The 14,004-nt window shown below is 35.6% G+C and overlaps 1 protein-coding gene across 12 annotated transcripts in view; it reads right to left on the bottom strand.

Annotated features, from left to right (window-relative positions):
• SGCG (sarcoglycan gamma) overlaps positions 1 to 14,004 on the bottom strand; it is a 106,869-nt gene that overhangs the window by 18,990 nt on the left and 73,875 nt on the right. For all 12 annotated transcript variants that reach the window (XM_086881831.1, XM_086881828.1, XM_086881833.1 and 9 more), the window contains 2 exons: positions 8,688 to 8,807; positions 3,247 to 3,319 (listed from right to left, as the gene is read on the bottom strand). In XM_086881831.1, the coding sequence (XP_086737957.1) occupies positions 3,247 to 3,319; positions 8,688 to 8,807 (193 nt within the window). The remainder of the gene's footprint in view (positions 1 to 3,246; positions 3,320 to 8,687; positions 8,808 to 14,004) is intronic.

Raw genomic sequence — 14,004 nt, forward strand, 5'->3', positions numbered from 1 at the left:
AAAGACAGTTCCAACACACATATCTCTTTGTTTCCAGAAAAGCAGTCTATCTTGAAACTCGGCATTTGGACAAGAAAGCCAGCAGAATGTGTAATTCAGGGGCCATTTGTGTCAGCTTTGTTTGAAATCCTGCTCTAAATCTGAATGACAGAGAAGGAATGTGGCCCCTGTTCATATGACAAAAGCTGAAAAGTTACAAGCATTAACAACTTTCCAGGCAGCTCCTTGAATCCTGCAACTCTATTTGTAGTGGATGGGGTTTCTCAAAACACTATTCCCCACATTTAATGCTGCAGACCATGGCACTTTATAACACATTCATCCAGCATATCACATCCACATTGCACAGCACAACCACTGAAGGAAAAATAAAGGAAAAATTGCAGAAGATTAATAGATGGTGAAAGTGTAAAGGTAAACAAATTGTTGTATTAATTATAACTCTCTACTCACTAGTCTAGTCTGGAAAGGATGCTCAAATCTAAAATAGGAAAGTCATACTTGAAATTGCATTTTAAATTTTCATATTTCAGTGGGTAGGTACCTGTATTTAACAGAGTGGAATGAAATGGAGCATTTATGAAGCATTATAAAATATCCATTTTTTGGTAAACTTGTCAGAACTCCTTCATAGCAGAATGCATGAATTTTGTTTATGCTGACATTTAAGATTGCCTTTGAAAGTAACCTTTTTTCAGCTTGACAAAAAGGTCTTCTCTCCCTAAATCTTCATTTACCATCTGCACTGCAGAGCAGTGCATTTCCTTCTTAAAACTCCCCAGAAGCCCTTCATGAAAAAATAAAATCATTCCCATCTCTGCTTTCAAACTTGACACTGATTATGACAGAAAAATAAAATAAAGGACTGAGGCATCCTAAACTGCTGTGGGTAAAGGCCTAACAGGACAGGAGACAGGAGAGGGATGCTTACAAGGGCATGTATTGATAGACCAAGGAAGATTTAGATTAGGAATTGGGAAAAAATTCTTTACTTATTTGTTTACTAGTTCTCCATCCCTTTTAAGTATTGAGATGTTTTTTCCTGTTTGCCCACTGTCATTCAATGCAGAGTTGCTGAAGGAATGAAGACTAAAGACCAAGAAATGATTAAAACAGAAGCTGAGGGTAGTAGGGCACTGGAACAGGATGCCCAGAGAAGCTGTGGATGGTGGAGGTGTCCAAGGCCAGGCTGGGTGGGACTCTGAGCAACCTGGTCTGGTGGGAAGTGCCCACAGCAGGAAGGGCTGGAATTTGATGATCTTTAAGGTCCCTTCCATCCCAAGCTGTTCTATGCTGGTACAAGTGAGTGGTGTATACATTGCACAGCCTCATGCCCAGAAAATCAGTTTTCTTAGGGTTAAGCTAACTCAGTTTCTAGCAGAGGTGTTTAGCAGCTCTGGATTCATGTCAAATGCAGTCATAAGCACGTCAGTGGCCATGTTCCTAGTTCCCTGACATCACAATAATTACTAGCAAACTTCTGTTAATTCTGGAAAAGTCTGTACTTCCAACTTCTTTAAATTAATCAAAGACAGAACTGAGTGTGATTTTAAGTATTACATTTGAGCTCTGCTAACAAATAGCAACATTCTAGATCAAAACATGTGTTCATAGCTGTCTTGGTAAAAATCACTAAAGAGGCAAGCTGTGAGTTAAACTCATCCATAGAGGATGGAACACTTTGAATTAAGCTGTTTTCCTTCCTACTGTTATCCTATTTTAAAAAGAGACAGAAAAATTATACTAACAATAGTTGTATGTAGTCAGGACCATTGTAACTGTTAACCAAAAATGCAAATAAGAACTTAAAATGTAACAGTGCATAACAGATGTAGAATAAAACTGTATTAAGCCTATTAAAATATTAATTGATTATGTATTTGGAGCAATGTAACAACCACAGAAAATAATAGATATATATCAAATCAAAATTTGCAAAGAGCTTCTTGACTTTGCAATTAAGAAATTCGATTTCCTACTTCACTGAAGTTGAGATAATCACAGAAAATGTCAAATTTAAAACATAATGAATCCACTCCCTACAAAACTAGACAATGTACACTTCTAATGCAGAATATCGGTCAAAGTCTCTCACATCCAAATTCTACCATAACAGAAGAAACATTTTTGAAAGTAGACATCAATATGTTAAAAATAATGCCTTGAGCTCATACTGTCTTCAAATGTAAGCACCACGTAAAGTAAATCTTAAATGGAAACAAAAAACCAAAATAATTATCTTAACAGTCTCTCTCTCATTTGTTATTCTCAATTCGAAAATTCGATCAGCAAGATACAGGCAATGTTTTTCAAAGCTTTCATCAGCTTCCCCTACTCTCTAGTAGTTATCCCTGTTGAAGAGGAAAACTAAGAAGAGAAATCATGACAGAAAGTAGCAAACTGCCAAGGTATGAAAAGACAGAAATACAATCATCAAAGAGATCCTCTTTAATTTTAAATCTTTCTTTGAACTTGCTTATAAAATGAAAAATAACATGTTCATGAAGAGAATTTAATTTGAGTTTATTACCTCATAATAACCAGCATATTATAAACTAATTTGGGACACTCAAAATTAAATAGAATAATGCACAAAGAAATGCTGATCCAGAATAAAGGAACTTTGAAACATACAAAGTACTTAATAATGATTTTCTCAGCCCAAATTGCTTTTTAGTATTTAGTATCTTGATTTCACTTCTTCTCTTTTTACCATGTTCTCTGAGTTTTCCCCAACCAGTTTTAGTTATTTTCCTACATTAGAGCTTCATACATTTCCAAACTTTTCCTCTTAGTCTGCTTCCTCAGATACTAGTTTTCAAAAACCTTGACTAATTACAGGTTGATGACCTATTGCAGACAAGCAACTTATATTGTTAGTGTAGTGGTTTAAATTTGCCAATTTGAGTTTCCTGGACAATGAACCAAATAATGTGGTGGGTTTAGCACCAGCATAGTAACATTGTAAAAAAAGTCATATTTCCAAGTGTTTTTCGAAACTGAAAAATAGAGGTTTACAGAAAACTTTTTCACAGGGGTTTTAAATATATTCATCATCAGCAACAAATAATTCATAATATATTTTAAAATTGCAGAACAATAGATATTATTTTCCTTCGAAATAATAACTTGTTACATAAATAAAAAAGATGACAGCAATTCTGTGTTGAAAAGCACGTGTTCAAAAAATTGTGAATATTTATAGAAAATAACATTTACTTATTAGATTTATGTATAAATTCTTACCTAAGCTGTTTAAAAGCTTCTGCTTTCACAAGTGGTGTTTCTACAGAATGTTCAAAAAGTGCTCCTTCAGGCCCTGCAAAAAAAAAAAAAACAAAAGAAGAAAAATACTGTAACAGTTCAAATACAACACAAAGATAGCAAGAAGTTTGGGGTTTTTTTTAATATGGCCACTTTGATGTTGGAAATCAAGATAAGAGAACACATGTTAAGAATTATAAGACAACTGAAATATAGCTACCTTATTATCATTGCAGTATTGGTGGGAACAATACCATATAGAAGTAATGTAAATGTACAGCTGTAAATTCTTAAAATGTAATCCAAGAAGTCTGAAGACAGAGGAATTTTAAACTACTTGAAACAATAAATAAATAAGATTTATACAATGTAACTTTCATTACAGTAAAAATCCCAGAAAACTTCACAAATACTACAGTCCTAAATAATCGTGTTATTGTAGACTGCTCCATGCATATCACAACTTCTGTCATATAGCTTTATCAAAGATTTCCCCCTATTTATAGGCAGACTTGCTGAATATGAAATGGTGTTTCTGCATGCAAAATGTAAATGACTATGGGATCAGATAGTTTATGTCTTGATATACAAGTAATTTCATTCCAAAGAAGAAGAAACAGTGGGCACCAAGCCTCACCAGGAGCCGCCCTGTTGGACCTGAAAATCTTCCAAGGGCCTCCATTTCTGCTCTCCTGAGTATCAGCATCATTTCAGTATCACCAGGCCGGTGGCCACCTTCCACCTAAGCTCCACTAGGATCAGGAAATTGGCTGATGTTGGACAATAGCCCCTCAGCAACAGACAGCTCAAAAAAGCAGCTGAACACCACCACCTACAGCAAGGGTGGAGACTCTCAACTTCTGCTCCTTGGCTCTGTGAACATACTCCCCAAAAACTGGAGAGCTTTTAGGTTGAGAGATCTTCTCTGGCCTTGAGGATTTACATATGTGAGCACTTTCCAGGTAAATATGCAGCAAGGCAATGTATTTCAATAGTTAGGATATCAGTCAAGGTGGCTTGTCTGGCTGCTCTTTATGCCATTACCCTAGAAAGAATTTTGGGCTCTAAAAATCCCAATGTTAGGGATCTGGGCTCTGTCTAGGCAGAGAATGGCAATGGATGATTAAAAAGTGTGGTGCAGATTGTATAAATGTGGTATTAGATTGTTTTAAATGTGGTAAAAAGGGAAAAATAATTGAAAATTGGTTGGGGCAACCTCACAGAAAAGGAAGCGAAATCAAGAAAAACATTAAAAATGAATACATTGCTGAGACAACTGACAGGAAGACTTTCACTTCATGAGGACTGCAGGAAAATTCTGAGAATGTCCTGAGAAGGCATGAAATGTGCTGCTTTTTGAGAAGAGTTTTATCTGAAATCGTGATTCCTTAGAATGAAATCCTCTTGGCTTGGACGGAAGAGAAGTAAACAAGATACAAGTATTACCATATCAAATCTCTTCAGCAATTTGAGGATTCATTGATTTACTAAGCTTGAATTTAAATTTTATTTAGCTTTTGATACCCTCCTCATCAATTTGAATAGATTAATCTTTCTGTAAATTAAAAACTGGCATGAATATAATACTGGAAAACTTAAAATTTATTAATTCAGACAGAGCTTTAACCCTGCTTCATTAACATTTCATTTCATTTTCATTAAGATTATTCTGCACCTAAAGGAATTAAAAATGTTTATCAGAAAACACTGATTTGGTGCAGCTAAGATATTTTGCAGGGATGTTCTGATATGTCAAAAGTGCAGATGTGGCACTTGGGGACATGATTCAGTGACTTAGAAGTGCTGGGTTAATGGTTCAGCTTGGTGATCTTAAGAGTTCTTTTCCAACCTAAGTGATTCTAAGATCCTATGATTCTATAAAGACAAGAAAGTGGTTACAGAGATAGTATTAGTTTCATGGAAATAGGGGCTAATGGAAGAAAGAGAACAGGAAACATCAGTGTTAATGTTCTAGGCAGTGGGCAGGTGGTGTAAAATGGAATGAAAAGGCTTATTTCAATATTCTAGAGCTGTAATTTTTAAGCAAGAGTAGACCTTTGTCTTTAATGTGAGTAAAACCTCTTCATCAAACAGCATTAAGTTATAACAGTATGCCATTAATACAAAAAAAAAATCTCTGGACAACTTTTTTTGGAAAATGCCCCTAAATTGATTTCCTGTCTTCATTTCATACTTTATCTTTTTAACTGTTATATGACTACTAATATATTTACTGTTTTATAGGCTGTTTATTAAGATATTTTTATTTATTTATAAAATATGCAAAAAAAAAGACATTAATTTTCTCAATGAGAGGACTGAAGTCAGCAAGACTCATTAACACCCCACGCACCCTATCAGGCAAGGACCATTTGCCTTCTCAAAATCTAACAGAATGTTTACTCACACCCTCAAATTGCCTCCTACTTAGCTTACCTTCTGAGCAGAAGTGTTTAAATTAAACACACACTGTCACATCGCACTTCAGCATTAGCTACACAAACTGAAAACCTTTGCACAGAACAGAGCACTAGAAAATCACAGACAATACTCAGCAAATACTTCAGGGGATTTTTATAAAAGGCAAACAAGCAGAAGGGCAAGTAGTAAACTGGAGAAAGGGTGCTATAAATATGCTTCTCCATAAAAATATTGATCCTCTCTACCCTGCCAGCTTTCCTTTAAGAAAAAAAATAAAAAGTGTAGACGTGGCGCTTGGGGATGTGGTTTAGTGGTGAACATAGCAGTGTTAGGTTAATGGCTGGGTGTTATCTTAGAGATCTTCTCTAACCTTTACAATTCTATGTTTCTAAGAGCCTGCCATGACAACGTTATAAAGCAGCTGGCTCTTTGCCAGCCAATACAGTTACAAGGTGGTTTCACTGTCACCAATGCCAGCTGAATGCACAAAACCCTCCCAGAACAAATCACGGATGTTCGGTACCACCACAGCAACATAACAAATGCCTGCAAAATCCAGGTCCTCACTGAAATAATACTAAAGAAGATGTAGCTGTAGTCCATGCTCCTTCAGGTGCAGTCACTGTCACAAAGGGTTAAGCCGAGCCTCAGTCTGATATCCAGTGAAACATGTAGCTGCCACAGATGAGCCAGAGGCAATGTTTCTTTGCCTAATCGTATGGACTTTACTGTCATCTGGAACACCCTTGTGCATCCTGCCTGGGCTCCAGCTGCCACGATCACAGGAAGCATCTCTTGGAGATAAAGTGATACCATGTGGTGTCTCACACGCCCCAGGGCGTTTCACACGCAGCTGGATGTTCATGTTTGAGCACGTGAGCTCAGCCACTATATCCAAGGGAGATGACAAGCCCTGGAGCCCTCCCCAGAGCAGAGAACAGCAAGAGCTCTGCCCAGGGCAGGTGCAGGCGTCTCTCCGCGCTCCAGGGGAACGTGGCCACCCAACACCTGCCAGCGACCCTGCGGGGTATCGGAGACACGCTCCTGGTTGAGGCTTTCCCCAGGCATTTGTCCTTCTTTGATTTGCACTACTCTATTCTACACAGGAGTCAGAGAATGTCTGAGTGAAATAGTATGAGTTGAAACATATTAATGGTAGGAATATGACAATTCTCGAGGTGTTGGATTGCATCATATTACTCTTAGACCTTTTCCTTTGTCTTGAAATATCGTAAATCATATGCTCCATTTGCTCTCTGCTATATTATATTTTAGTTGAAAATTGTCAGGTTTTCTTAAAAACCATTACTGAGCTTTTCATAATTCACATAAATAAGGAGAGGTAAAATCAAATAGTTCCGTACACTGTACATAAAAGACTGCAAAATGTTCTTTGTGCATTTTAAGCCCAGGATCGTCTGTTTTTTATGGTATGAACTTTTCAAAATTTATTTCACATTGATCTTGTTCTCCATCAAAAAATCTTTAAAAATAATCTCAGTATGCAAAGTATTACTAATTTATCCTTCATGCTAATAGTATCATTTGAATCACAATAATTTATCCTTCATGCTAATAGTATCATTTAAATCACAATTTTAATAAGTTAATTTGAAGCAAAGTAGGCATGAATCTCCTCTCACTTACATTAATTTTACACTGAAATAACCTCACTGACTTTAATGTATTTGCTTTTGAATTTTACTACAGTGTAAGAAAAGAAATAGGCAGTGTGTCTTAGTACAGTACCTGCTGAAGTAAATAATTATCAATGCACAGTAAAGATTAATATTGGATGAGTGAGTCATTAATATTAACATAACAATTTCAACTCATATATGAATGATTTTTACTTACTTTGAGCAGAGATAGACCTATTCCAAATCAGTTAACAATTATGCAGTTTTTCATATCTTTGTTAAACACGCTTTTCTATTAAAATTTAGCATCCCTTGGGCAAACAATAATTATTTGATAGGGTTTCCTGGTTAAACAAAGTTGTAATTTCAATTAGGTTAAAAAATAAAAAACCTTAAGATAAGACCCTCAGGCATAAACAAAATTTATTAACACATTTATTATAACTTAACTTTGGCTTTGAAACACTAATTGTATAGTTACTGCCATATTTATAGTTTTGACAGTGAAATAATATGAATCTATTTATTAAAATGAAGACCTCAAGATTTCAGAGGACCTGTAACTAGCAAAGGCCAAGCATGATAGTTGCAAACAAGTAAAAAATATTATAAAATTAATTGAAAAGAAATTACAATGTAATTTCAGTGTTTTTTTGATGGATTCTTCTGCTCAAAGAGAAATCACACCTTGATGTATCTATTTTAATGCAACCTTACACCTAGAAAATGAAGGTTGACTTTAACAGGTAGCATGAAAGGAAGCAGCTTTTCATGTGATAATTTTGACGTATTACTTTGTAAATGAGTACTTCAGTGACTGGAAAAAACAGCCTAAGACAAACTTTTCTCTTGACAGGTGACATTTAAGATACACTACAAATATCTTCCTGTGACATATGTGCTACTCACAGAACAGAAATATATTAGCTTTCACTTTGAAAGATAAAACCATATAAAAATATCAGAGAGATATTTCTCTCTCTAAAGTTTTCACAGATCAGACTTGTTACTACTCAGAATGGAATACCTAGAATTTTTTCAGCCTCAGACAGCATGCACTGGAAACATTAAATAATTAATAAAAAGATGCACCACTAAAGTTCCTGTTACTAATGGCTTTAAAATAAAACATACATACAGAAATGTTTACATATTTTATATATATATATATGTATTTATTATTTTGTGTTAAAAATTCTTATTGATTATTTATTGAAAAAGGTCAGATAATTTTCATATTTCTGTTTCCTAATGAGGTAAAACCAGAACTTGAATTCAGACATAGTAACATATTTAAAAATGCCATTCTTATTGTGCTTTTCACATGGATATTATCTGAGCATTTCCTAAACCATTACAAACCTGTGACTCGAAGCTTATCTGTGCCAATTACAACTTCATTTTCATCCACTGTGAAAAGTGGCTTTCCATCCTTTGAGTTGATCTGAAATTGCTGACTGTGGAATTCTACCATTTTAGGACCTGCAAAACACAGTACAATAATGGAATAATTTAATCATAATTCTTCAATTTTCTATATAAATTATTAATAATATTAATTTAATTTAATGATTCATTGAAGTACACTTAAGCTCATGAAGCACTCAGATATTCTAAGGATAGTGGCCTTGTAAGTTCTGAAATTGGGTAAATCTATTAACATGATCTAATTTGTTGTTTAAAGCCATGACTGGAGTCTTCCTTTATACTTGGGTTTCCAGGGAATCTAGAAAATCCCACACAAATTGATCCAAACATTCATGTTCTTAGTGTTTAAACTGCTTTGATCAGAATTAATCTATCTTTTATATATATATTTTAAACAGAAACTGATTATCAAAGTCTTTGAAGCATCATCCCTTTTCATTAGGGAGGACGAAATACCTTAAAATTACAAACATCCCATGTAAGATCAGGACTTCAGATCTTCATAAGAGATGCCAGTTTGGCTCCACATACCTAACAAATGTTACTGATCATGTTCTTAAGGGTTTCAAGAAGCTATAAGAATATTTGCAATTGATTCTGGTACTCCAAAAATGAAAAAAAATATGAGCAAGAGAATCTGTGCATACTTCCAGATCCTAAATTCACTAAAACTTCAAGTTCTACAGTGCTGGCTTGGTAAGTAGATAAAAATCAAACTCTTAATATTCCCTCTTCTAATAAGCTGATCAATTAAAATTCACACCACATCAAGCCTGAGTATCTATTAGATAGAGTTGTCATCATAAATCTATGTTCAGAATTAAAATTACAGAGAATAGTCAAAGCAGTTAAGACTCCTTTTCAGCAAGTTTTAATAAATGTATTTCACAGACTATCCACAGGACTGAGAGTCACTGAATTGCTTCCTTCCCATTAAGAAGCTGTTTCCCATATCTGATCACATAAATGTTAAATATATTCTAGGCAGTGATTCTCAAAAGAAAGAGGAATTTTTATTTATTTATTTATTTATTTTTAGATCTTATGTAAAAGGAGCATTAGGTGACAGATGATTGATACTGGTATGAAATAAGAAATACATGCAGGTGCTTCACAAAATCTGGTTGGAGGCTGGTATGAGAGAAGCACAGCATGAGGATCCATACAAATTGCCTATTGTTTCACTCAGCAGATGCATAGCCTTGATTTTAACTGCCCACTAAACACAGAAAGAGTTAGAGAAGCTATAATGTCCTAAACTAAGGCAACAATTTTAAGGCATAAAGCCCAATACTGATTCTACTTGAAAATAGTCAGGATAGAAGGCTGAGCTCTGCATTATGTTATGCTTTGCTGCACACGTGCACCCAAGCACAGCCTTAGGGACCCCAATTTAGATCTTCTCTAAAGCTATTCTGAAGCTTGTGACTTTATTTCTGAGAGGTATGTTGCAAAAAGTGAGATTAGAAAATATCTTTGTCAAGTGAAAAGGTCTTAAATGGTGTTTTTAATTTTTCTTTTCAGCAAAAGAAATAGTTCTGGGTAAGTGAGGCAGAGATAGATCCCTGTCAATAGTTTCCTAGAGAATCTTGGTTCAGGTTTTATTTAAGGTCCCTTCCAATCTGAGCCATTTTATGTTTCAGTGATTGATTCTTCTTGTTTGTGCCCAGCAACAATAATGAAACTGGCCACTTATGCAGAGTAGCTAGGTCCCTGTATATTCAAACAAACCAAAGGCCTGAGTAAAATGGATGTTATCAACTTTACCAGGGCTGCAGGGGCTGGTCCCACATCCTTCCCATTCATCAAACCCCATGATTTCTAAAGCTAGCTTAATTAAGGCACTGTGAGAGCACTCACTGAACATTTTATACATTCCAAAGGTACTTTAACTTGTCGCTCTTTGAAATTCCAACTCATGCCAGCCTTGCCCATGCTGGATTGGCATTTACACTGTTTGATCCTGGACCTTGAAAACTTGAATAAATCTTTAACAAGAATCTTCAGGTCTATAGTTTTCTTATCACAAGTACCCCACTAATGTGAGACAAGGATTTTCCTATAGATAATCTTCACTATCAGAGAATGGTATGGATAATAATTGATGTATCTTAAATCTTAAGAGGGAATCCTAGAGTTAACAAAATTCAAGTGTATGTTTTATTCATGCTAGAGATGAGACATCTCAGGGTTTCAAAAAAAAATAATAGGCTTTCACATAAATGGGAATTAGTTTATGTAATGAAAAGTAGCCATTAATTTCTCTTAATGGTATTCCACAATACACATAAACTAGCTATATTGCAATAACAATAATTATATCATAATCCCAGTGAGATTAATTTTCAACTCACAAACAGCAGCCAAACTCAGTATCTGAAAGTGTAATCTCCTAATGCCTGAATGTGTTTTGTTTACCACCCTAGTATATTAACTACATGTAAGTCAACTAATATTATATAATCACATTTGCTGACAAAATCCTACAATTAAAAATGCAACCCAGCTGAATGCAGGTTATAGAAAGTATTTGTTTTCTGCTTGCTGTCAGATGTGTCACATGAATTTCCAGGTCAATGGGTTATTCTTGCTACTCAGGCTGATTATTACCAATGATTTCCATGCATTTCCTCCTTTAATGTGCAGCCCTGAAGCAGACCTTGTAAGTGATCTTCACATCACATACCTCTTGACACTGAGGATGCTGCTTGAAATATGAACTTTTTTTTTTTTCCAAAAAGAAACTGACATATTGCTAAACAGTCTTTGTTTTCATTTGTCCTGACTCTTTACTTCCCTACAAATTTTCCAGGGAAGGAAGCCCTTTTGTTTAGTGACTCCATTTCAGTTGAAAAGCATTTTAATCAACTGCCTTCTACAGCTACAAAACCTTTGGATTCCAGGCCAATACAAATGTTACTATGGGGTTAAATGTTTCTGAAAATGATTCTTAAAATCATGTAGAAGTAGGCCACAAAAAATGCTTGGTATTAGGGGTGGACTAGCAAGCTGAAATGTTTATGGTAAAGGGAGCTGGTACTTGGGGTCTCCAAGATACCCACCCAGAGATAAGATTCGTACATGTTCGTACAAGGATGAGCTAACTCTCATGAAGCAATATCGATAAAGTTAATGAAGTAATATTAATGAAGCAATATTGATAAGGTTGTTATAGTGACTACTGCTACATCTGAAATTGTATAGATATGTGCACTTTGGACAAAGATGATGGAGCTAGATTTGGGCTGCTGATACCCCTAGTTTCCGCGCACTTCAATAAAGCACCTGCATATAATCAATCCATGATTATGAGTGTTCCTGAATGTGAACACAAATAGAGACGTACCAGACAGCAAAGGATCTTCTGTCAAAAACAGGGCCTGCCATGAAATAAATATCCACAAATGCTTAATGCCAATGAAATTTGAGGAGAGTAAATGTGTTACCAGAAGGCAGATTCTTCAAATAGTTAGTTCTGCCAAATTCTTAGCATTTTAGTGTCCTTAGATCTTTCAGAGGAAAAGGCTTCCCAACATTGGATTTACTTCTATCAATAAGTAATTTCATATCTCTTACTTCTTACTTTCTCTACTTATCTGCCACTTCCAATTAACCTACAGCTGTCAGCTTTAGGTTATGCTCTGTATGCTTTGCTCTTCTCCTACCACCTAGAACCACTGAAGTATTGGGTATAAACCAAAATGCTGAGTGCTCTTTGGTATTCCTATGCAATTTCCTTTTTTAGTTAATTTTTATTAAAATAAAGCACCTTACTTAAAATAAGATCTCATTAAAAGTGTATTAAAAATGTAATACTCCTACAGATTCAGTTCTCATTCCATGGGTGATAGAATACAATTCCAATAAATGTAAAGTCCTTACTTTCAGAAACATAAAATTAGTTATATTTTCATATGGAACAGTATGGTATTTCATTAGAACAAAGGCATTATTACAGAGAATATGCAGCATATTGCACATACACATTTTATGTCCATATCATACATCTCTCATAGCTTTGAACAACAACTATAATAATTAATAGAACACTTGCTGCTCCTGTTTCCTCTTTTTCTCTCAGTTCTCCTTTTATTCAATGGATGAAACAGTTATATCCGCTCAGATCAAAGCAAGAGTGCCTCACCATCACTACTGTTTATACTTTGTTGTTATCTGTGATTGAACACAAGCCTAGAGATCTTAAAAAATTGGTCACCTTTCCTCACAGGCTTAATGAATACAAATTTTGTTGCATGATGAAGAACTTCAACAGGAAAAGCTGAAACACACAGTTCTCAGACAGATAAGGTGAAAAAGAAAATACTAAAGGAGATGAGGCATGATAATTTGAAATCCTGTATGCAGAGAGGATAGCTGAGCTGAGTCTCTCCTTCCTAAGCGGGTACTTTAACTACTTTATCATCTGTATAATGAATATTCTTCTTCCCCTTTTCTTCTTTCCTTTAAAAAAAGAAAGCCATGAGTGTACTTCCATAAGGTCAGCTCCTGCACTGTGTTTCAGCAGTATTCTAAGCATATATATCAGATCTGGGCAGAGGACAGTGTGAGAGGATCTGCTCAACAGATGGGGCACGATTCAGTTCACAACATTGCTATCTACTACCATAATACATTCTTTCACACCTGGCCTTCAGCATATTTCAGATGTCCTAGAGTATCTAGCACTTCTGGATCAGACCAGAAAGTCTGACATGGGGTCTGTAAGCAACGGGAGCCTTTTCAGTGTGTCAGCTGAAGACTGGGCAAGATGGCATCACAGAAGAATGCAAGCCAGGGGCCACCTCTGTAAGTCCTACTTCCTAATCACATAAGGGTCAGTTTTGTTGGAAGTTAGATAAAGATGCTCAGGGTCTTGTCCAGGTGAAATTTTACTACCTCTGAGGAAGGGGATTTAGCAGCCTCCCTGAGCAATTTGTTCCCATGGTTAACCATTCTAACAGTGGTAATTCTCCCCTGCCCCTTCTATCTAGTTGTATTTTGCCTCTCTGCAACCCAGGACCATTGCCTTTTGCCCTCTTCTTGTGCACTCTGAGTCTGGACTCATACTAGTGATTGGACAGCAGGAAATGGCCTCAAGCAAGGAAAGTTCAGGTTTGATATTAGGAAAAATTTCTCCACTAAAAGAGCGGTTAAACTTTGGAACAGGCTACCCAGGGAAGTGGATTCAAAAGTGTCCAAAAAATGAGTAGATGTGGCATTTTGTAATATGCTTTAGTTGGCATGGTGGTAT

The sequence above is a fragment of the Cyanistes caeruleus genome, chromosome 3, assembly GCF_971803275.1.
Source record: "Cyanistes caeruleus chromosome 3, bCyaCae1.hap1.1, whole genome shotgun sequence".
Classification (NCBI taxonomy): Eukaryota; Metazoa; Chordata; class Aves; order Passeriformes; family Paridae; genus Cyanistes; species Cyanistes caeruleus.